We start from the raw sequence: 24,519 nt of genomic DNA, 5'->3' as shown, positions 1-24,519 counted from the left end.
TAAATAAACAGTGCAGTATTTATATTTTTTTTCAAATCTTTTGCAAAGTAAAACATTATTTTATGCATTAGAATGTCTGACAAAAATTACCATAATAATGTTTATATTGTTTTAAAGATGTATTGTCCCCCAAAAACATGAAAAAATAAAGATTAATAAAATCAGATTTTGAAGAGGCAATTTCACGGTTTAAAAAGTTATTCACTTCTGTAGAAAAAAAATCATCAAAAATAATTATTTCACTTATAAAAAAAGACAAAGAAATGGTTAATTTCAACCAAAAACCATTGTCTTCGAGACAATTTAGGTATATTTTGCTTTAAATTATATTTTTTTGGTTCAAGTTTTTGTTCATAGTGAATAACTATTATGTGATATTAAAATGGCATATTCCAAAAAAAAAAAATTTAAAACATTATTTTTTAGGGGGACAATATATATCTTTAATAATATACTATAATATAAAGTCATATTTTTCTTTGAAAAGGATGTGTTCTTTATATATTGTTTCTATAAACTTTTGGTATGTTTTGTACTCAAACTGTTTTTTTTGTTTGTGTGTATTTTACAGTTGTGCATAGTAGTTTATCTTCTGAAGATCTTAGAATGTCAAAAGATGATTTGGATTCTTTATCAAGTTCCTCGTCAACTAAGCGAGGTAGGGTGACGGGAAATTTCTTTACTTCTTTACATTTTGTGTTTACATTTTTGTTTTTTTTTGTATACTGTAAATGATCAAATAAGACTAAGAGCTACTTCTAATTCTAAAGTTATAATTTTTTTTTATTGTGACTTTTATTCGACTACAACGCTCATCTATTTTAGTGCCATTTAGATGACATGGTTCTCTAACATCGTGCAAAATTCTGCAACGCATCAAAAATGTGTTTAAAGACGTAAGAAAGGCCAATCACGACACGATGGCTCTTCCGAACTGTTGCTAGTGATTGGTCAACTCACTTGTGTTGTGCCTACGTTGTTATGTTGCGTCCAAGTTGGAACCAGGCTATTGAGTAATACAAAGTATTAAGTTGTATTTATATACGGTGTGGTACTAGTTTAGCTGCAGCCATTATTTGATCATTGATCCGTTTTTCATATAATGTTGTTGAAACTATTGATTAAATAAACAAATTTTGATTCTGCATAATTTCAATTTTAAAGATTTATATAATTTTGTTTATAACCATTTCAAATGAATATTATTTGCACCTTAACAATTAAACAGATAAATATGCAATATAAATGAAACTATTATTTTAATTAAAATTGTTTTATATTACCATAACATTTAAAGTTTTTTTCTTTTAAATTTTATGTTAAATTTTATGTTTATTTCATTTCATACACATTATTGTTCGAAATTTTATTTTAAATACATTATTATTTAATCAGTTAAAAATCATTTTTTATCTAAAAATTATTAACCAATCCATATTTGTTATTTATAACTTCATATTTCTGTTGCCATCATTTGTTTTAATAACTTTTTATTAGCACCACCTGCCAGAAGGAGCAGTTTTGAAAAAGCCCTCGAGGCTTACCCCTCCCTCAACCTTTCCGACGCCTTCCCTCCGGATACGTACTTTCCTGACTTTGAGTTCGGTAAATGCAACCTAATTTCAACAAATACAGCTTGATATAATTTTTTTTTTTTGGTTGAAAATTTTGTATATTTTTGGAATTTTTGTTTCTTGGATTGCTCTTTATACCTGAACTTTGACCTCTTTCTCAGCATGTATAGACAAGTGTCATGAGTTACTAACCTTATTGGATACTAGTTCCGATGTAGTCTCGGCAAACGGCACCGCGAAACCAATGGCAGGTAGTAGGTGAAAATCACTGGAGGCCAGTTCACCACGCGATCGCACTCGTAAATATCGCAAACACAGCTTTCTTAACAACATTAAATTGAAACGGTTATTATAAATTAACTTTTAACAAAATTTGAAAATCTGATGATGATAATATTAAAGATCGTAATACTAAACCATTCATTAACATGGTGTGGATGAAAATTAATTTGAATTGGGATGGAAAATCAGTTAACTACAGCAACAAGACTGGAAACTCTAAACTAAAAAAAATGTACACAAAGTACATTAATAAACACATATATAAATACATAAATAAGTACAATACATATATATATACAGCATATCAAAATACTGACACACATCATGTAGAATTAACAAAACAATACAAAATTATAATAATATAAAAAAAACATACATATTTTTACTAATTTAAATTTGTTATTCTTTGTCAGGAATAGAAATGGTAGTAAGGTTTATGAATTGTGAATACACACTATCGGTCTTATTCTATTTTGGTCCGGTTTCTTTCCTTCCTGTCTTCCTTTCCTCATTTTGTTTTTGTCAAGCTCGCATCCTTACATTGGTTCATGATTGGCATGCAGGCATCTTGATTTTCTTCTATCTATCTATTTTATTTTCCGTTAGGAAGGAAAAAAGGGAAAGAGAAAAAGGGATTATCAGCTGTTCCCGCTAAAAGCACGCCTAACCTGAGCACACTTGGTTCTGGTATGGTTATGTTAGCTACTGTTTATGTTGCATAGTCTTCTTCCAAAGCAAGATGTCAAAGAAATAAACATTTCTTTTTTCCTCCTTAAAGGGCCTTTCTCACATGTTCTGGTACGGTTCCGGCGCCGGAAAATCAAATTGAATGTCAGTGTTTTGTTTCCACGTAGCTACGCCCATATCGATTGCTGCATAGCCGCATGGAGCGCTTTGAAAACGAAACATTGGCGTTTAATTTGATTTGCCGGAGCCAGATCGGAACCGTGCAGGAACAGGTGTCAAGGGTCTCTAATCCTCTATTATGGCTGATATATAGTGTCTCGCTATGCCTGTAAATTTATAAAATATCTATACATATACAATTTGTAAGCATAGAGAAACTGCTCATAAATTATCAATTAATTTATAAACGTTGAAGAATTCGTGAGAATTAGAAAAAGTTGCCCAACAAAGTTTCAAACCAAAATCTTGTGCTTGATATACATCCTACCATTAGACCACATGGTATGGTTCAAATCCGATCAAAAATATGAATATTTATTTTTATTTAAAACTCAATTATAACAAACTTTTTTGTAAATTGGAACTCACTGTTAAATTTTCACTTTTCTACTAATATCTTGCTTTGGAAGGAGACATGTGTTTATTTACTAGAATATTATAATCTAATTTTAATGTCATGCTAATATAATATATTGGTTTTTGTTATTAATATCATTTAACTACTAATATATTATATATTTTAGTTATATTTTATTCATTTTGCAATCAAATTAATTGTGTTAATTTTTATTTGCAACACTAATTAACTAAAATTTTAATCTAGTTCAAATTGATGTTTTTAGAGGACTCTTCCAGGTAAAAGAACATAGTTTATTCAGTACATTTGTATTGAAATGCACATTTGATCATTTTGTAAAAATGTTTAAAAAATATATTTGCTATTGGAAATAAAAATGACATAATGTGTTTGATTGCAAGATTTAATTAATTATTGCATAAATTAAGGTAAGTTTTTACTAATAGAATATCTTAGTTTAATATAATTGTACCAATTAAAAAGTTAGTGAGTATTCCCTTGTTTAGATATCCCGGCTAATAAAATTAATACTTAGTACAGACTTTATACAAATACGACACTAACGACGGCAAAGCAATAGAACAAGTCCAACTACTGCACATGCTTTTACACCAAACAAAGTTGTGATAGCTTCCTGGACCATGCCAAGTTCATAAATTAGGAAGGCGTAAATCCTCCTTAGAATGTACTCACCCTCTATTATGTAAACATAAAGACTAGGATAACCTAAAGCTCTCTGTCTACACTATCAAACTAGTTCGACAAAAAAAGTGTAATGTGCCCAAATATGGTAGTTTTATGCCCAAATATGGTATTGATATGACATGTCTATATATAGGCACATCACATTTTTTTGTCACGTAAAGTTTGATAGTGTAGGCTTAAGGCTTAACAGTAGATAAACGTTAAGCAATGAGAAATTCTCCCCATAAGTCCATTGTTTAATACTTATTTATTAAAATATTTATTCCTAGAACGAGCACAAAGTCTTGATGATACGGAGTCGCCTGGAAGCGAGCGTCGTGGCAGCAGAGGTCTGATGTCTCGGATACGGAGTCGCTCACGTGAGATACTTGATGATCTCAAATACAATTCTGCATCAAATTTATCGAAAATGGACCAATCGGAAGGGCAAATGGTAGGTAAACGTCCCAAGTGGTACACAGTCGATGCTGACCAGTCATTTTGATTTGGTGTATGACTTTAAATTGTTACCCCAAACAATAGGTGGTGCTATTTAGATATAGTTCTACCCAACAATAGGTGGCACCATATAAATTGTTCTGATTACAAATAATTAACATGTTATGTATGAATGATTTGTTAGAGTAGAGATATCCAGGAATGTCTAGACACTTTTTAGATTTTTAATAGATCTATGTTTAACTGTATATTTTTTAAAATTGTAATTCAATGTCTGTGTTGCTTTGGTGTTGAAAGCATAAACATTTTAAAGCATTTGTTGGGATTACTGTATTTGACCTAGTATAATACCATACACTCAACATCACCTCTCCCACCCTAATTTAAGTTTGGTGGACTCTGGACTTGAGACAACACATGTACTGTCAACTCAACTAAAAATATCTAAGTATAGTTTAGTCCACCTACTTGCCTGTATGAGCCAAATTCAGAATATACTGAGTCAAATATAGTATGTTTTTAATTTTGCTTGTTTTAATGTCATTTTTAAGTGTCGTTATTGCTTGCTTTGTTTTACTGAGCACTCTTCATGTTTGCTGTGGTATAAATTAAGTTTTTTTGCTTTCAATTCATATCATTTTTTTCTGGTAAAAATGTCCATTTTACCAGACTGCACACTCTAACGTTTAAGGTTTGATTTAGTTCATCGGGTGAACCAATACTGATCTTTGAAAACGGCTTTTTTAAATATATAACTATCAACCAATACAGCACACACTTTTGTTTAAAAAAAAAAATAAGTATTATTGATTTTATGTGTATAAACACCTAACAAATTCATTAAACAAACAAAATTTAATCTAATTGTTTAATTGATATATTTATAATTTATATAATTATTTAATTAATAAGTTGTAATTATATTTACAGGTTTACCATGTATGATGTTGTATGGTTTTAGTAAGAATTGTTATTTTTACAACGCTGCACTTTATTTTGCACAGGCAATATTTCCTTTAGCAATTTATGCAACCAATTTTTATTTGCTGTGAATTAATATTTAAAGAATTTGTGGCGTGACACAGAAATTATTAGATTTAATATTAGCATTATTTTTACAATTTATTATTTTAAAATTCGAATTTTATTACATTAAATTAGGATAAATTTAGTCAAATAGTATGTATAATATACCATATTTATTTTTAGATTTATAGATATATTCTTGCGCAAACAAAAACTGCTAAATTAGTTTTAGTTATAATATAATATAATAAGATAGGCTAATGTAAAATGTGATCTATTTTCAGTCTCTTTGTTGCTGTTCTTGATAGTTTGGTATGTTACAAAAAAAGTATGATGATGCATTAGTACGATGCATTAGCATATCATGCATTAGTATGATGCATTAGTATGAAAGAAATAACAGACATTTTGAGAATACCTACTAAATGCCTGTCAGACAAAAAGAATGAGAAATGCTCAACTTAAGCTCTGTCTACAAATGCCCAATGCTCTGCCCAAATATGGTAGTGATATGCCCAAATATGATAGTGATATGACATCATCATGTCCATATATGAGCACATGATAGTGTGGACAGAGCTTTAGAAAAACAATGCATTCGTGCTATCAACTTAGTGATTTTGTTGTTTTTTATAAGAGCGTTAATTGCGTATGTTATAAAGTTTATTTTTTAAATTGTTTTTTTATGTTCATGCTAGCTTTATCATGCATTTAACTAACACTTTGTTTCGGTTTTGTGTCTACACTGGCATATCAAGATTATTACTTGGAATAAACCCTTTTGGCACTAAGTCTAGCACCTGAGAAAGATAACTACATAATAAGCAGTTCTGAGGGAAACAGCTCTTATACATAAAGCCCCCATTGATGTTTGCACAACCTAATATTCAACCTAGTATTTACTTGATATTTGATAATTTACCCTTCATTCCTTAGGGTGGGGCCCTCATCTTGTCTTTGAATAACTTTACACTAGCTACAGACATGATCTCATCTGGTAGTGCATTCCATTTATCCACAACACGATTTGTAAACTGTTTTCCAACATTTGATATTGGGTCACATTCATTTTGACACCTTTTTCTACTGGTCACTGTGCAATTGGAGTTTGTAATCTTGATGTGCCACTGTCTGTCAATCACTGCATTATTTTACCATTTATTGTTTTTCTTTGCATTGCTTTTATTGTTTAATTGTGCATGTTGTTGGCTAATTGCTTTCTTAAGGAGATGGATGCTTTTAATATTTTCTGTCATCTAATTTCACACTATCATGCACTGTTTGATGGCCTAATAATATAGTTTTAATCTTAGGGGAACAAACTATCCATCCATCCACCATCATTCTATCTTGCAGTCTCTTCCAATTGGAGAACCGTTCATGACTTCGACTCTTGTGCAACCAGAAGAGGCAACCAGATCAGCAGTTGCTGCGTATACCACTAGTCTTAACAATCGCTACTCTGATCGTCTAGATCTTGACACGACGCCGCCGGTCTCATTGGATAAACACATAAACGTTGTGTCTGATGTTGTGTACGATGAGGATCCCGTCGATATTACCAATGGGGACTTTAATTCATTTCGCAATAGTAGACATAATCCGGGGTATAATTCTCCAACTCATATTAACAGTCCGCAAGGGCCATCGGCTTCAACACCAAGATCTAATAATCTGAATCCATCTGTATATGCTGCCATTCCATATCACAAGCTGACACCAACTGATAGAACAACACCCCCAACCATCACTAAAAAGACGCCCCCTGTCGGGCATAAAGTAATACACCCAAAGCCACGATATCCACAAAATCTTCAATCTCCAAAATTAGGAGGCTCTCCGCAAGAGAACTCACCGCGAGACCCTGTTAATATTCCAGTCGATCCTATGAATGTGTCCTCGACAAGGTCACCACGAGATAGAGTCAGACAACCTCCGATTGGTCGTACCAAATCAAATAACTTCAATTCCGAACATTCCCACTCGCTAACGAGAAAAAACAGTCTCCCTAAACATGTTTACGAAAAACCGGCGAAGATCTACGGATCGGAGTCGAATCTTGCAATTAACTCAACGAAGATGACACCTGGTGATGGTAAAAACAAGGGGAAGCTTCCAACAAATGGCCAAGAGGCCGACGACGCAACAGATAGTACTAAAGACGACTCGGCGAAGAAAGAGAACTCTATTTGGTACGAATACGGATGTGTCTAAAACTTTAATTGGAATTTATAAAATTGGATTTTGTATATTGTGGCCAGACTGATCAATATGTGTATATATTTGGTAGAATTTGAAATTATAGATTTATTAATGATAATGTTTCCAGCCTTTTTTTAAAGCTTTATTTAAAAAAATGTGTGTAACTGTTAATGTGGATATTGAAGATGTGTTTATTCGGTGCTTCATCCCGCCATTCTCAATTACAGATGTCAATGGATTACTCTGTATCTTTCAATTAATAATCAATCAATTCATTCATTAGGCGATAACTAATACAATTCAACAATTTTGACTACAGATTTATTTTCTTCCATTGATAAACTTATTGGAAAAAGTACAATAGATTTTAAAATTGTCTTTATAACAATGATTTAAAAATGGTATTAAAATTTCAAATTAAAATATTTTATTGGTGCATTGCTAATATTTGTCAGACAAGAAGAGAATTGTTTTTATACATTTGACAAACAGAAGATGCTAAAAAGAATAATATTTGCAAGCCATGCATATTCATTTATATGTAATCACCATTTTATGTTGCACTTTTCACTGGTTATGGCTTTCATTACGAACCACGCTGGTTCCATATTTTATTCTATCCACTGTGCTTTGGTACATGCTGCTATACTAAAATCACAAGAAGGTAAATGGTATTTTAAACAAAGTAGCATGAAAGAAAAAGTAAAAATGATTATTGCAAGTTGCGAAATAAAGCCTTATTACATTAGTTTCGTTGTGTAATGATATGTATAATTCTTCATTGTACTGCATTATAAGGTCATCGGTTATAAGGTCATAGGTTATAAGGTCATAGGTTATAAGGTAAAAGCATAGCGCTTTTGGTACATTGCTCGCTTGCTACAGTCATAAGATATCAGGATGGTGCTAAATGCTTTTTGTAAAGTCCCACAAGAATGGATGGATAGATATAGAGATACATCACATTAACTAATAACTTCCTACTGGTCAAAGGTCAAAGAAAACATTTATAGTAGGCATGTGACACCCTTATTACAGTAATGTTTGTAAATACACAATTGAAGTACTAAATCTAACAAAACCAATAACGGTTACTTAAATTTATTTAACATATTGATGACATGAATAATTGAATTGAATAATTATTTTTGACTATATAGCCCTATCGGGATGTATTATTAGACTGTATACAGTCAATTCTTTCTCATTTATGATCACTATGGGATTGAGGTGTACGTAAAAAAGAGGTGTACGTAAATAAGAAATGTACATTTTTAATTATCCATTATTGTTCTTTGTAAAATATCTTCAATGTCAGATTTAAAGATTTTATTTTGTAACATCACATCACATGTGTGTTTATATTTGTTTTGAATGCTAATGGCATTATAATTGTAAATAAATAATAGGCTTTGTAAAATGTTATTAAAATTACAGTAGACTTAAAGGGACTTAAATGTCAAACCTTTTCTACTGCAGTTACTCCAGTAAGTGCATTTGTTTACACTGTTTATGTATTCATTTTTTTGTGGTAATCACACACACGGTTTACTACAGTGACTCCCTTATAAACCTACATTACAAGAGATTTAGTTACTGCAGTAACTGCAGTAGAAGATGGTCCTTAATCGTTAATTATACTTTCTGTAAAGATGAAGGAGTTAGGTTGCATGTTTAATTGTTATGTTTGTACTAAGTACTAAAAGTTTGTTTTCCTGATCAGATCCATGCCTCCTATACCCATTCACATGTGTATTAATATAGCATAGGAAATAATCTAGCTACCGGATTGCTGTATTTTGTTTCCTTTATGAGAATTTTCCAACCATATTTCCTGGCATTCGTTCTCCATTTTCATAGACCATGCACGCTATCAAGTATGTATCAAAGGTTTGTGTGAAGAGTACACTGATAAAATACTATAATTATATACACGTGTGAATCTGGTATTATATTCGAATTAACATTATATTTTTGTGTTAGTCTGGTGTGATGCTTAGCATGGGTGAATTCAGTAGTTAAGTTAATTAGGGGTCTGGTAAACCAATGCAACGTGTGTGCTTTCCTATCCCAAGTATTTGTGTAATTCAAAGTGTAGTTTTGTTTCTTTGTTTTCAGTGTTATTATTTTGTACAGTAATATAGCAATGATGTGGTATATCTTATTGTATATTTACTAGAAAATGATTTTAATTGGTTGTATATTTTGTTCTTTCTTTTATAATTAATTACTTTCCGGTACTTTGCTTTGCATATTTTTGTTTTCAAGCCGAAATAAATGATGTGAGAAATGACATCCACTTTGACACTATTACATTTTTTTATTACATTTTCGTGCCTTCTTTTCTAACGATTTCTTGAAAACATGATTTTCAACTGGTCCAACTCTTTGATCCAACTGGTGTCGTGGCGTGTGTAAGTATCCAGTTTTCCCAACAAGGTATTTTATATCAAGTTAAATTGATTTGAATCAGAACTCCTTCTATTTTCGTGCCTTCCTTTCTAACGAGATATCGTGAAATTTCTTGAAAACATGATTTTCAACTGATCCAACTCTTTGATTTGATTTTTTTTTGTGGCGTGTTTTCCTAACAAGCTACAGTATTTCATATGAAGTTAATTTTGATTTGAATCAGAACTCTACAAGACACGTACTGTATTTGACTTCCTCCGTTTTATATATTGATAATCATTTTTCTCAACGATTCTGTAAGTTTCGTAGACTGCGGATACCCGACGTTTCTTTTCTGGTAACGCTCGTGTATTGGACATGACCTCATTATCACAAGCAACGAAGCCAATATTCGACAACCTTGGTCATACTTGGTTTTAATTTGGAAATCCAGTCTCGCATCAAGATCATTTATTGATATAGCTGAAATATTAACATAAATAAACAATTGGGTAACTAAGTCATTGTTTCAAACATTTAAATTCTTTAAGTGATTTGACCAATTTCACAAGCGATGGGTTATTCAAGATGTCGCTTGTCATTGGTCAACCTGCTTGCGTTGCATCTACGTCCGTTGCGTTGCGCCTCTAATGGGAACCAAGCTTTACTTTGACGCAACGCAAAGACCGCAACCCAAGTCACAAAACGTGGATCACACCGATCTGTCTCCTCGCTCGTGATTTGTCAAATTAATGCCTACCGTTTCTACTTTCTTTCTAGTAACGCATTCAATATTAAGATCATATAATGTATTTACATACCTGTGAATGTTACTCTTTTTGATGCTTTTTTAACACATTCAACAAACTCGATCACATTGTATTGTGTCAGCAATACAGCATAATCCAGTGTCTGGTATTCACCATGTAAAGCGCTTCCATCGTTGTCCATGTATGACGTTCGCTCTACCTTCATATTTTGCACTGTAAAGACCAGACACAAGTCATTGTTTCAAGCAATTTTGTTTGTATAGCAAGGAACTAATGAAAGATTATTATTTATAATGTGTGTGGATGAAGGTATACAGCGACGTATGAGGTACATTTCAATAACATAGGCCTACTAAGGCGCCTTTCCAGAATATTTGGATACCATCTTCATTTTTGCTGAGATATTGTTTTCTCAGGTTTTTGCAAAATTACTCGGTCTGTCGGAATAACAATAAGCATTTACAGTACAACCCTCATTTGAGACATCTCAGTAAAGCTCTGTCTACACTATCAAACTTTATGTGACAAACAATTTGATGTGCCCATATATGGATGGACATGATGATGTCATATCACTACCATATCTGGGAATATCACTACCATATTTGGGCACATTACACTTTTTTTTGTCAAACTAATTTGATAGTGTAGACAGTGCTTTAGGGAACACTTTCCCGTAAAACAAACGAGTTCTAATAATACATCTATTTAGGGGAGCTATTGTTGGGTTATAATATTGTATTTAAAATACCTTTCGTAAAGAGCTTTGCCTTAATGTTGCCCATAAAGCTATTAGACGTCGTTTCTGGGACCAGAACCAATACTTCCATCTTTAACATTTCCATAACTTGTAGTAACAACAGCAGTTCTTCATTGATCCCTCCATTTGTGAGTTGAACGACATTTTCGTCAACTAAAACAGCAACTTTCGACGAGTGTGACAAAAGCATTGCAGATTTCAAGACTTGGTCTGGGTTTGCGGTTTTACTATTGTCTATCATAAAAACAAAACTTTAATAAATATCAAGAGTTTTTCATGATTATAACTTCCAAGTTCATTAATAATAATATAAGCACAAGCACAGTCTTACGGTGAGTCCCATCGGGATGGTTATTCATACAGGTAAGTATTGTGGGTTACTCGGATTTAATATAATACTTGCCTAACAAATCCTTTATTTCTTCTAGTTTGGACTTCGATACTATGCTGGCAAAGAATGGGTCTTTTTGAACTTCAATGACTTCGACAGTAATATCGTCAGCCAGGTCGTCTTTTTCTGTGGGTACGTCAGTGACCATCAAACAGTTAACAGCTTGGGTGATCCCAAGTTTCACACCTTTAAATAGAAATATCGTTCTATAGTTTGTTGTAAGAACAATTTACTATAACTGCAGCAATTTGCCGTTTTGAATACAAATATTGATATATTGATATGATCATATTACCACAATTCTTAATTGCCGGTATGCCTGTTGCACCGCAGGACCAGAAGACTGGCACGTCATCGTCTTCAAATTCTAATGTTTCTCCATGGTCTGGTTTGGTAATGTCAACTCCAATCATACCTGAAAAAATTCACCTGAGGTGCTTGGCGATTTATGTGATTTATCATCATCAGGGAAGAGTTGAAATTACAAATACAGTAATCCCACTCTTTCCTCTCTGACTTATACTATAGCGTGAGTCGTTTAAAAAGCTGTCCTTTCTTAACTTACAAAACACAAGGCATTGAATTACAATATAATCGCTCCAAGTTTGTGTGAATGTTAAATCTTAGAAACTCCTAAGCTCCGCCCATTTTGCAAAATGTAATTGCGCATGCGTAATTATTCAAAAAACTTTCTTCGTTGTGTTACCGAAAAGTCTACATTTATATCTTAAACTTCATTGTATTACCTCAATTTATTCAGAACATAAAGAGACCTTGAGAGATAAGCCTGAATTTTTGGAAACCCAATTTTGTCATCATCCCCTCCCCAAACAAACATACTTACCCGGATCTCCGATATGCATGGGTGCTCCATGGTATTTTGTCATTGGTAATGTCACCTTTGTCGCAAGTTGTAACTGTTGCTTGGGAATTGGACGCATACTTGAAAACTGTTGGATGTTGTTGAATACGCCATACGGAGCACATTGGACATTTGTCTGGTAGGGAAAAAAGGTATACCATTTCCATTGCATTTCTTATAGCAGCCTGCTTCTCTACCGGCGCGGTAGGCGGCATTTTTCATTATAGCCATGCACTGTCTTTACTCATTTAGGCCTAGGCCTACTACCTTCACTCATCACTATTTTGATTTAATTAATTAATTATATTTAATAGTAGGTGATGTTGAGTGTAGCCTATTTTTTACCATTTTATTTATTATATAGAGAAGATTAAAGAAAATTAGAATATTCAAATCATGCAATCCGCGATTTAGCACAAACTTTTCTCTGGAGAGACAGTGGTCACGTGTACTTTCATCACATATAGTACGCGGGCAGGCTGGCGCGGGGGTGGAAATAGGCAGACGATCGAGCGAGCTGTGGTGGTGTGGGGGGAGGGCGGGGCTATATTGCAGTGACTTTTCAGTGGAATATATTTCGTTATAATTACCGATGATGTTTTTAAGGTATGTTGAACTTAGTTATTATTATTATTGTTGTTAATATTTGCAGTACTAAGTACGGAGAAACCTAATTTTCGTATCTAAAAAGTGATGTGTTAGTCAGGCCTGGCCCCGTGTGTCCTCCGTGGCACTCCACTGTCTGGAGGCCAGCAGGCAGGGTACCAACCGATCTGTTACATGCTACATCACTTCATCGTAACGGCGTGAGGCTCAGGACTTGCCCGTCCCATGGACACTCTGAGACGGCTGACCGATGTACAGTAAGTAGGCCTAGGCCGATGGAGTTGTTAAAACTACATATTTTGTATCTTTCCTATTTTATATAATAGTTGTTTATTATGATTAATATACACGAGTATTTTTTATTGATGCATGGAAAAAATGGATAGATTGAACAATTGTGTAGGCCTAGGCTAGGCCGCGTCTCTACCTACGTCTAGGCCTACCTAGGTCTAGTTTGAATGTTGGTGGCGCATATTTCACAGAACAAATGCTTTGAGGATCCATCAAGGTAGCATTATAAATATTTCAAATAATATTTATGCATAGTATTAGGTTAGGTTTTGATTTTTCTAGTCCGTTTTATTATAGCTTATCATTAATCAAATTTAGTGAGTTATTGTAAATGTATTCTTCACCAACAGAGTAGTTTAAAAACCTAATTGCAGATGTTATAAAATACTGTATACCAATATTTTAACAAATAAATGAACCCAAAAGATCTCATCCATAGCAGAGAAGTACTTAGCTTAATTAAATGATATTTTGGACCGAGGTTATCGTCTGTCATGACGGGATTGGGCCATTTTAGTTTTATTGCCTATATTCATAATGGTAGATCTGTACGTTTTTTGTTTATACTAATACTTTGTAATCTGTACATCATGTCCACATCCTCTTCAGTAGTCTACAGATTGTTTGTGGTAATGACAATATTGAAACATCAGTATAATCATATTCAGTCGTCATACTGAACTTTCTTACAACTGAAACACAACTTACAAGATATAATGGAGTACTACGCTTTTGTTGTAAAGCACGGAGTGGAAGCCCAGCGTCTAAATATTCCTTTTCAAATGAATAGCTACAGCCCATGTAGAACGATACATGCTGGCGAATACGGTCATTGTATTTCATGAGGTCTCCAACCATTCCGGATGTTTCACCATTCTCTATTAATTCATAAGCTCCCAAATCGGTCCTTTTGTTGAGAAAAAGAACGGCGATCCAGGACGAAGAAAAAGAAGTGGATGGGAAACGAATACATTAACGACTTAATATAAATATATGTATATAAATATATGTGTAAGACACAATACAATATCAAAATATACCTCACATCAATGTCAACGCCCAGCGGTGGCGCTGTAAACTGGCCTGGCTCAGATTTGAATAGAAGGGGCATTGGACCTTCATTAGCTCGACAAAAGCCTTCAAAGTCTTCAGCAACACTATCCGGTAACATTGTAAGATTAACCTGTGTGAAACCTGTGCATAAAATGTGTTGCGGTACATTTACATATGTTAATTATAAAGGCTGACGGTCCACTGTGGTCTGTTCTACTACCAACCCTTCACAAAGATAATTGAATCCATCAATAATAATATACCTCAGTCGAGGTGTGTTCCTTTCAACATTAATGACCCCCGTTACACCGACTTACCCGGACAAGTTCCCGATGTATCTACCAAAAACCTCTTGCCATCACGGATCTCTTTTCGTGCATGTCTAGGCTCCATTTCACTTTCAGTAGACAATATGTCAAATGGAGACGATACTAATTGACAACGTCAATATCAAACGATATATATTTGGACTTTGTATCTCGATATCTCACAAGTCAATTCGTGCGGCGTCAATTGTTTTACTTATTTCAACTATCTTTAAAGACAAACCCTTCCAGTTTAACGGATATTCAGGGCCCTCGGACCATCAAATAAAAATACATTTAACAATAACATGCATTTATCCTAAACATTAAATTAGGAATATCAGATAAATGGTATACAATAAAATCAAATCTATATATAGGATAGGATTTTAAAATATATGCATTTTCAATTTCCCGGAGCTCAGTTGGTAAATTATTATAAAAATTACGACAGAGAAATAAATCACTTCTAGTAGAAGTTCGTGTTCCGAGGAGAAATGTTGTTAATGACTTTAAATGCGAGACACGCATATTAAGTCTAGAGTAGATTTTGCAATTTCTGTATTTTGTCGATGTTGTGCAGGCTGCATGTACCCCATAATAGGGCACCGTAGTGCATTATAAAATGAAGTGAAGTCAATAAATTGTAGGTATATGAAGCGAGTCGATTGAATATATTACATTATATTGCAGTTTATTTATTCGGCATTCTATACGATACATTTCACATTCGATTTTGAGCATGTCTATAGAAAACTAATATCAATTTATATATTTCAAGACTATTCTGTTGATACTAATTTATATATTCCGTGACTCCAAGTAGTGGATCCGATCAAAGTTTTGCACAAATTCCAACAATCTGAAAAAGTGAAGACGGTATTGATATTTATAAAGTAAAACAATAAAGATATAATAAAGTAAAGTTGTAACATAGTAAAACTAAGAAACCGGGACAACCACAAAACAAGCAATAAAGCTTTTATAACTAAAACAAAAAGAAACATTTGTTTATAATAGCATGAATTTATTTTTTTAGAGTAATTTTTAAAAAGTAATGTAATAAGTACATGATTAGAATTGAGTTACAAGGCTCATTGTTTTAAAATAAGGTAGGCCTTTACTTACATCTTCGACCGAAAAAGCCACAGACTTATCGTTAGATCCACCAAGTTTCACAAATTTATCTGTAAAAATAAAGTACAGTAGTAATAATAGTACAGTATATCATTTTGAGCATTTTTGTAATTTTTAATGAAATGAATACTTACTGATAATGTAACGGATCTTTGAAACAATCAGAAGAAATTCGTCGAAGGTGATTTTGTTATCGCTGCCTACGTAACGGCTGACAAGATGATACAAGACAGTGTCGCTGGCATAAAGACCTATAAAGAGAATTTTGAAAGATCAGCCAGTTAAAAAAAAAAGTGGAGATCAAGAATACAGAGAGAGAAGAGGAGAAAAGACGTACCCGCTTTAACTAAGGCATCTCGCAATTCGGTTGAATCCAAGCTCCTACTGTTATCCTTGTCTGCGGCTTTAAACATCTCCTGGTAAAAAAAATACATAATGGGTTGAAATTCAAAATGGAAACGATGCAAAAGGAGCGACATCGCAGGAGTCTTTGAAGATGCGGGAAAGTAAAGTATACTTACGTCGCAACATTGTGCTACAGCTGCAATGGCCATGCATTCATCAGACGACAGTTGCCTGGAATCGTCATCCTATAGTACTTTTAAGGAAGAATATTGGAATATAAACCGTAGAAACTATTTTACATTTTAGGTAAACCTGTGTGAATAAAATTTTGTTTTAAAATATTGTATTTGTTAATCTGAGGCGCCTTGAAGCTAAGGCGCCTCTGTGTAATATACTAAATAAAAAAAAATTACAATGTCGCGCTTGCCATTTTAATTCCATCGAGCATCTGCCCATTTTTTTCTAGATTGGTTGCGCAATTTTCGCCTCGCAAAAAAGTAGAAACAATTCGCACGACTAAGCTACTTCAGAGTAATGTTTACCATTCCAGAAGGAATTATGGCTATAAGGATACATCAAACAATGTAGCAATAGCGGCGGACGTCTCGTGTGTTATATCTGTTGGAATTATATCTGAAAGAAAGAAAGAGACCGTTGGTTGGTTGATATTTATCTTTTCAGAGCTTTTCCATATTCCTAAACCATACATTGTGTTCTTACCATTTTCTTTCAGGGTTTTGAAAAAAGCGTCCAGTTCATTGTTGTCCATTAGGCCATCCTGATAAATGATAAAATAAATGTAGTTAATTTTGTTTGTTGCGAGGACGTGAACATGTTTTTAGATTTATAACGAGTGGCCCAAATAAAGTGTTGTTACCTTTCCAGAGTGCTCCTCAATAAAGGCCTCCAGTATCGTTTTGTGCATCTTAGAAAGTCTATACTGTAAAATAAAGTGATAAAACGTTTATTAATTTTGTACATGGTAACCAAACGTGGACTGATCGATCCGGTGTAAGACTGCAATTTTGACGGAAATTTTACTTACCGGCAGTGGTTGTGCAAGCTTATAAAAGTACGAAGTCTTGCCATTGACTGGTCTAAAGTTAAAACAAAAATTAAAAGTTATCTGTATGCCTAGGCTTACTATCTGTATATAAATATCCGTATATTTAGATACAAGTGGCATTCGTTTACTTACTCCATTTTACATGAAAATCCACTGAAGATACGCAATAAGAAAGGTAACTCCGTATCTCGTTTAAATGTCGACGGAATGACGACATAGCTACCCGGGTCGAGGCTCATAAATAGTGTGGTCTCGCGGACACCTTGCGAGTGTTTAACTGTATGTACCGGATTATTATTGTGAATAAACGCTTTGTCTATAGTTGCTCCTTCTTCACACTGAAATTGAAATATTACAGACAATAACTGGACTACCACTGAGAAGATCTATTTTATAGAATATATAAGTTTAGAATATTATAAGTACCTTGAAAACATCAATGCCTAGCATATTGGCTTCATAAAATGCTTCTTCTCTGCGTTTCCCTACAGCCATTATCGAAGCGATAACCAGATCACCATCGCCTTCAACTTTGACGTTATATTTTGGATTTTTATGAAAATCTAGAAATATTAATATCCGTACATTATTTAACACATTTGTTTACATATATCATACTATACTATGCTATAAGGTTTCGATAGTAATGATTGGATACCGTCTTTGTTGTTTTGTAAACAGCCGATAGCCGTGCTTCCTTTTTGCCATTTATTATAGTGTTCAGTTACAGTCCATTTTTTGTCTTTGTCCGATAGTTGAGATGGGATGTGAAGAACCTGCAAGTCCCTGAATCTTTTAAGAAATTCCTTGAGATCCATCCTGTTAAATAAATAGCAATTTATGATTATTTTGCCTGTATGTATATTGCCATTGCGAGAAAGGATTACTATACAAGATCTACAGAATGCACAGAAATGCTTACCAAAAATCTCCGTCAACTGTGCTGGTTATGCCAAACTCTTCTTTGAGGTCTTTACTTAAGGCCTTCATTTCTTTAGATCTACAATTATAAATGTATAGATTGTGAAGATCCATCTACTTGATATTTAGTTCTCAATCGTATCTTTACACGATATCGTTTATAAACAACTTACTCGTCACCCCAAGGTCCAGTCCATTCGCAACGACCGGTACTTTGGATTCGAACCAAGTTGACAGGGCACATCACACCACCATTGTTTACCATAATCTGAAAAATAAAACTATATGTTGGTAGTATGTACTACACTTTGGATAGAGAGACAGAAGTGACGTCATCACTTGTTTTATTTTTATAAGTTGCCACAGATTACCTTTCGAGGACTGCCCGAGACAATGAACATTCCATCCCTTTTCAGCCCACAATCATCAGCGCCTCTTGCCAAGGTGGCAGTCACAAGAGATCCAGTTTTTTTGTACATTTTCAATTTCGAACGTAGCGTAACTTCAGTCAAGTCGGCTAGGGGAAAGGTCTCAATTGTACCGCCGGACAGGTCTAGTAACGCCTCTGGTTCAGTGAAAGAACTGTCCATGGCTTCATAGTTAAGTAACAGTCTAGAAAACAAAATTCGATTCGTCATACATTAAGTATAAAACTACTACTGTCAAGGTTTAACACCGAGCAACCAATAGTTTTGGAATAATTTTGTCCCGAGTTCCAAAAAGAGATTCCGGAGTGAACGCGACTGGGTTGGGCGGGCTTCAAATACTTACTTGGCCAAGGCTTTCTCCAGAAGAGACACCCAGAATTCATCTTTTGAGAGAGCACGGCTAAACATAAGCTTTCCATTCAAAGTCGGTAACCGATCATCAACTACGATTTCAGTCCACTTGCCAAATCGCCATAACCGGAATCTGAAGACACCCTTGTAATTCTTTGTAAACGATTGTGTTGGACATACGAAATTTAGTACGGCTGGGGCCAGAGTTACAGCAGCTAAGGCGTTCATGAATGAGCCATTAACTGAAAGAAATTTTACATTATACTGTACATCTATCCACAATCCCGGGTAAATTTTTTTTTTTTTGTGCAACATTTTAACAAATAAATACATTAATATAAAATGCAAAAGTAGCCTAATAGTAGCCTATATAGTGTAAATAGCCTAAATGTGTAGCGTAGGATTTATGAATTGATATGGTTGCGGAAACCATCAATCCGCCTGCATCTGGCGTAGGCCTACGATACGTCGTGTAGTTCCATTCCATTTTAAAATCCAATTATATTTTACCTACCTATGTTGTCGTCTCCTTCTGGAAGCATGACCTCGTTGAATGAAGCGCCATCTTTGAAAAATAAAGGTTCCTGCTTGCCACCTAAAATTTCCTATGGTAAATAAACAGTATGAAAAACTGTAAGAATATGGTTATGCATATATTCCGATGTAGGCTAAGGGTAAGTAGTAGGCCTACTGTTGGGGTACAGTAGGCCTATAAAACCGAGTGCTGCATGTTGGATGTTGTATAGAAAGTTTGCGAATAATGCGGCCCAGCAATGTAAATAATAAAGCAGGTTTACTCACTCTTGGGCGTAGCCATTTGATTTCTGCACGTTTTTCATAGAAAGCGGTTAGCCAAGTATTTTCAGCTCTGAATATGGAACCGCTGTCTGCTTTAAAACATGGATCCTCAAATAGATTTTTCTCGTTATATTTAGTATCCGCAGTGATGGCTTCGTACTTCTGGTCACAAAGGCAACTCAATTGGATAGTTGATGCAGCCATCTTATTAAATTTAGTCGAAAGTACTAGTAAATACTATAGGTTTAACTAGAACGCCGGTATATACTCAAAAGAATCAGTTTCGTCATGTTGAGCCTATTTAAACATTTCACAGGAATGGCCAGGTGAAAATCAGTATGTTGATTGGTTGGCAGTTACGTAATGCGATTTATAATCGTGTATACCGTTTGTTTGTTTCTTTCCTGGTTGGTTAAGTTTACACGCATGAGCGAACTGGTGCATTTTGAGTGTGGATCAGTGGTGGACAAGACGTATGGGTATGGGTAAGTATATATGCAAGCACACATGATATGGTTATGACTAGAAAACATTCAGTTTAGCCCCATTGGTGTTGTATAATTTGAAACATTTCATAGCTCATATAAAATTTACAATATACACATTTTATGCAAATATCTAATTTTTAGTAAAAAAGGTGGCCGCGGCCGCTTACGGGAGGTACCAAATCCATTAATTAAATAGGAAGAACAAACTGGCCTTTGAAAGTGCGGTCGGGAGAGGTGGCCGCTTACGGGAAGTGCCACTCACGGAGTAGAGGTTCAACTGTATCTAAAACATTTTAGTTAACAGCGAACAGCAAAATATGCATTGATTACACGTATCATCATCATCATCATTATTATCATCATCATATGAAACCGCGATTTGAATAATCGTGACGCCAAGAATAATGTGCAATGTTCTGTTTTAAAGTGTTATTATTTGTATTCAGTACATTGTTTCACAACACAATTAAACACAGTATTTTTAACAATGCTATATTCAAGTCTGAAGCAAATAACTTAATTTGCATATTAAGTTAATACTATTGTTACTATAGCATACTATTCTAATCAATACAACCTTAGTAAAGGCTATACATAAATATACCTTAAGAATAAAGGCTACATAATTCAACCTTAATAAAGGCTCACAATGTTTAAATGATACTAGGATAGCACTCAGAAGTAAATAGAACTTCTTGAGTTAGTCATTCTGCAGACTTTAGTTATGGAAATTCTGTAGGCCTACATAGGCCTATATAACAAATTAATAATACACATTTTTGAATATAACAATTTATAAGAAAAAAAAGCATTTCTTTCAATCTACTATCTTCCGTTGTATCCCATTGTGTGATCTACCATCATATGGTTCTTATCGTCAAATCCACCTTCATCTAAAATTCGCATTTCCATAAACGGATTGCGAAAATTCTCTTGTGTCGTCATAGGAACAACTTGTCCAGTTGTACTACTGGCTATGTACTTCCTGATTTCCCTACTTTTTATAAACTGAGTCATTATCACCGAATCGTCGGTACTTTTGTCGTTGTACAGTTTAAAAGAAAACTTTTCACATGTGGTAAAAGGAATGTTATCTTCCTCTATCTGAAAAAAAAAATATTCATCTTAAAATTCTTCAAACTGTTGAAAATTCCGTGATAAATCCGGTTTTCCACAATGCGAATTTATTCGTGCGAATTGAAAGCGTATTATTATTTTCATCTAAAGCTCTGTCTACACTATCAAATTTTATGTGACAAAAAAATGTTATTTGCCCAAAATTATATGGACGTGAATCACTACCATATTTTGGAATATTACTATCATATTTGGGCACACACTTTTTTTGTCAAACTATAATTTGATAGTGTAGATAGAGCTTAATACTTTTGTGACGTAATCAATATCCTTAATTTCGTTTCGTTAAACTCGTTTAAATTTAATTATAAAAAACACATTTTATCGTAATTGTCTAATTGAATTTTTTGGATAATTATTTTTTTATATAATAGTTTTAAATTTAAATGTATATAGTAGATTCGTATTAGTTAAGTATAGTTTTATATATTTTGTCATTTTTAAGAGGGCCCCTGAATATCAGCTAGCCTGCGGGTTCAGCTGGAAGGGTTACCCTCTATAAATAAAGTTGAAAAAAAAAAAATTTAAAAAAATTGATCCACTTGATCATCAGAATGAATAAATTAAAACAAAATATATATAAACAGGCTTAAGATACTTACACTGTCTTTAATAGCGACCAGTGATGGTTGCATTGTGTCAACACCTATAAGCACTAACTTGTACGTGTAGTCTGCTGGGTCGTTTCCTGGTTCGACGTCGTCACCCAAAGTATCCACCGTAGGTTCCATCATTTTCAGTCTCATTACATAAAATGGTTGGTCGTCTGCGGTGTCCTTTATAAATCTTACTCTTGTTGCTGTACAAAATATGAAAAGAAGAAATCTATACTGTCAAAACGGTAATACAAGTAAGTAAGGTTTATAGTAAATGCACTATGTAATTCCTGAACAGAGAAATTAGAGAGTTGACAAATATCTCGAGTTTTGGAGTTTAATCGTTAACAACCTGTAACTTTCTGCTTCCTGTAAGGAACGGTATGGTCTTACTGCAAACCATACGTAACCAATGCTTAATAATTGAAAAGACCTCTTCCTTTAGTCAACTTGTTATGGTCTATTGTATTGTATTTGGTCTATAGAACCAAACAGGATACCCAATGTAAAGCCTTGTTTACACTATCAAACTTTATGTGACAAAAAAAAAAATGTTTGGCTATCATTACCATATTTGGGAACATCACACTTGTTTTGTCAAACTAGTTTGATAGTGTGGACAGAGCTTAAGTTGATTTTGTTTGGGTCTAAATAATACTTTTTTTCTCGAACGTGTGAAAACTGTACATTTGTATGACACAGGGAAGATCAAACGATTAATTTTTATTTTAAAAAACGTCAGGTATCCAATTCATCTTCCTAACAAAATACACAAGCATTCGAATCACTTACATCTAGAATCGGAAAGGCATCCAGAGAAATCAACACTACGGAAAGGAAAGTTTTGCATTTGCTCTCCGATTTTCAGCAATCCATCATTTGCGGAAGATTTTACGGATACTATTCTTCCAAAATCTTCATCCGGCCACTATAACAAATATAGTAAAACATCATAATAAATAGATTAATAAAAAATAACATTGTTTCTCAGTATCGTAACATATCTGGGCCGTACGATCTAGCGACAATAAACCACCAGATATGACGGAGAGAGCCATCCATAACACCCAGTACCTAAATATTACACACAGAAACCTATGTTACGGTTACGGTCAGCAGACATGATACTACAGACTGTTGATAGGATGATACAATGTATATATGGAGTGAAACTAAACTAGTAAAAATAGGGGTGCATGTGGTACTTACATTTATTCTAGGTTCCGCAGATTTAAACTGAAATGAAAATAGTAATAGTTAAATATATTGTAGGTTAAAATTAGTTTGCTTCACTTTATGTAAAAAAAACCATAGGCATCCATTTCCTTGGACTCTTTTTGGCCGTTTATTGTGTACTGTACTTAATTGAGATCCAGATATTATCCCTATATAAAAATATATATTTAACAGTAACACTTACCCTTTTGATAGGAACAACGCTGCCAGTGTTGCTCATTATTCGACTCATGATGAAATACTATTACTACTGTCCTGACAATTTCATTATATACTATTGTAATACTTCTTCCGGTGGTGGGTGTTGGGTGGGATTTCCCCGCTTCAAAATAACTTTTCGATATCATGTACGTTTCTGTATAATACTGTACGTTTCGTTCATATAAATAGGCTACTGTAAGTTTTATTTTTTGTTTATTTCTGTTGTAGTATGGAATCGATTCATCATCACGTGCATGGCCGACATCCCTTTAGAGTACATTGCACTGTCCTTATCCGCCATAAAACCTGTCTCATTAAAATCATCGTCTGAATAAACTTAATCATATTTGCAATAGATCGTTCAGATTTCAAAGTTATACTTTTTACATTTCTCATGGCCGGCAGTTTTTAGTCGCGTTGCACGCGACTCTACAGCTCACTATGCGGTTGGTCGGTAAATACTAACTTGAGCACGCGACTGCAGCCATGTATGCCTTGTTATAATTATGTTCATACTCACTTTGAGTAGAACGCCTAAATATAACAATTACCTACTATACCATTAGTAATATGAACTCGTCGTTCAAAGTTGCAGCCGCTAAAATATGAAATAACCTACTAACTGAAATTAAATATTCCCCAACAATTGCTTTATTCAAAGCTAGATATTGATTTCATGGGTTTTTTTGTTTGTATTTCAGACAGGACCACAATGCAAAACAGTTTCTTTTACCGGATTGTGTTATCGTGTAAAAAAAAAAATAATATGTAACTGCCGATATGTTTGTATTGTTTGTATATGAGGCAGTTAACTTTTATTAAAGACGTTTTAAGTTTAATCAAACCCATAAAATATATTTTCTAAATAACACATCAATTATTTTTGTTTCAGTGA

At 33.8% G+C, this 24,519-nt stretch overlaps 4 protein-coding genes across 5 annotated transcripts in view; 1 reads left to right on the top strand and 3 right to left on the bottom strand.

Moving 5' to 3' along the window:
• Window positions 1-8,311, top strand: part of LOC144852531 (uncharacterized) — a 46,289-nt gene extending 37,978 nt beyond the window's left edge. The window contains exons 22-25 of one of the 2 annotated variants that reach the window (XM_078710400.1): window positions 572-658; window positions 1,498-1,605; window positions 4,095-4,258; window positions 6,646-8,311. In XM_078710400.1, the coding sequence (XP_078566526.1) occupies window positions 572-658; window positions 1,498-1,605; window positions 4,095-4,258; window positions 6,646-7,503 (1,217 nt within the window). In that variant the 3' untranslated portion in view covers window positions 7,504-8,311. Of the gene's footprint in view, window positions 1-571; window positions 659-1,497; window positions 1,606-2,462; window positions 2,544-4,094; window positions 4,259-6,645 lie in introns of both variants that reach the window. The other variant, XM_078710399.1, reaches the window with a different exon arrangement.
• A 1,574-nt stretch (window positions 8,312-9,885) lies between these two features.
• Window positions 9,886-15,008, bottom strand: LOC144852336 (putative hydro-lyase BLi00500/BL02808). Its single transcript, XM_078710117.1, has 9 exons — window positions 14,933-15,008; window positions 14,603-14,756; window positions 14,271-14,469; window positions 12,648-12,810; window positions 12,099-12,218; window positions 11,816-11,989; window positions 11,404-11,646; window positions 10,704-10,865; window positions 9,886-10,365 (listed from the first exon to the last, which is right to left on the bottom strand). Exons 1-9 carry the CDS (start codon window positions 15,006-15,008, stop codon window positions 10,166-10,168), a joined length of 1,491 nt encoding a protein of 496 aa, XP_078566243.1. The 3' UTR covers window positions 9,886-10,165.
• Window positions 15,009-15,593: 585 nt separating this feature from the next.
• Window positions 15,594-20,257, bottom strand: LOC144851996 (calpain-B-like). The gene is made up of 18 exons (XM_078709673.1): window positions 19,970-20,257; window positions 19,683-19,773; window positions 19,161-19,410; window positions 18,761-19,001; window positions 18,563-18,657; window positions 18,391-18,468; window positions 18,127-18,287; window positions 17,895-18,031; window positions 17,601-17,806; window positions 17,448-17,499; window positions 17,280-17,342; window positions 17,123-17,180; window positions 16,977-17,035; window positions 16,579-16,647; window positions 16,395-16,473; window positions 16,192-16,308; window positions 16,049-16,107; window positions 15,594-15,782 (listed from the first exon to the last, which is right to left on the bottom strand). The coding sequence occupies exons 1-18, from the start codon at window positions 20,168-20,170 to the stop codon at window positions 15,756-15,758; spliced, it is 2,043 nt and encodes a 680-aa protein (XP_078565799.1). The 5' UTR covers window positions 20,171-20,257; the 3' UTR covers window positions 15,594-15,755.
• A 981-nt stretch (window positions 20,258-21,238) lies between these two features.
• Window positions 21,239-23,718, bottom strand: LOC144852318 (uncharacterized). Its single transcript, XM_078710097.1, has 5 exons — window positions 23,608-23,718; window positions 23,397-23,423; window positions 22,980-23,115; window positions 22,194-22,390; window positions 21,239-21,558 (listed from the first exon to the last, which is right to left on the bottom strand). Exons 1-5 carry the CDS (start codon window positions 23,653-23,655, stop codon window positions 21,280-21,282), a joined length of 687 nt encoding a protein of 228 aa, XP_078566223.1. The 5' UTR covers window positions 23,656-23,718; the 3' UTR covers window positions 21,239-21,279.
• Window positions 23,719-24,519: the final 801 nt, after the last annotated feature.

The sequence above is a fragment of the Antedon bifida genome, chromosome 9 (assembly GCF_963402885.1).
Source record: "Antedon bifida chromosome 9, ecAntBifi1.1, whole genome shotgun sequence".
Taxonomy (NCBI): domain Eukaryota; kingdom Metazoa; phylum Echinodermata; class Crinoidea; order Comatulida; family Antedonidae; genus Antedon; species Antedon bifida.
The sequence above is the reverse complement of the archived record's forward strand: the minus strand, read 5'-3'. Positions and strand labels throughout refer to the sequence as shown.

Excerpts from the sequence above, each read along its gene's own strand:
- LOC144852318 (XM_078710097.1), bottom strand. The coding sequence starts at position 23,655 with ATGAGTCGAATAATGAGCAACACTGGCAGCGTTGTTCCTATCAAAAGG. Across the intron at positions 22,391-22,979 it reads ATGCCTTTCCGATTCTAGAT|CAACAAGAGTAAGATTTATA; the intron begins GTAAGTGATTCG and ends TATTTTGTACAG. Across the intron at positions 21,559-22,193 it reads TGGTCGCTATTAAAGACAGT|ATAGAGGAAGATAACATTCC; the intron begins GTAAGTATCTTA and ends TTTTTTTTTCAG.
- LOC144851996 (XM_078709673.1), bottom strand. The coding sequence starts at position 20,170 with ATGGCTGCATCAACTATCCAATTGAGTTGCCTTTGTGACCAGAAGTAC. Across the intron at positions 17,807-17,894 it reads TAGGCATTGATGTTTTCAAG|TGTGAAGAAGGAGCAACTAT; the intron begins GTACTTATAATA and ends TTTCAATTTCAG. Across the intron at positions 16,108-16,191 it reads AAAGATCCGTTACATTATCA|ATAAATTTGTGAAACTTGGT; the intron begins GTAAGTATTCAT and ends TTATTTTTACAG.
- LOC144852336 (XM_078710117.1), bottom strand. The coding sequence starts at position 15,008 with ATGGAGCCTAGACATGCACGAAAAGAGATCCGTGATGGCAAGAGGTTT. Across the intron at positions 14,470-14,602 it reads GGCGTTGACATTGATGTGAG|GACCGATTTGGGAGCTTATG; the intron begins GTATATTTTGAT and ends TCTCAACAAAAG. Across the intron at positions 12,811-14,270 it reads GTAGTACTCCATTATATCTT|CCCTACCAGACAAATGTCCA; the intron begins GTAAGTTGTGTT and ends TATACCTTTTTT.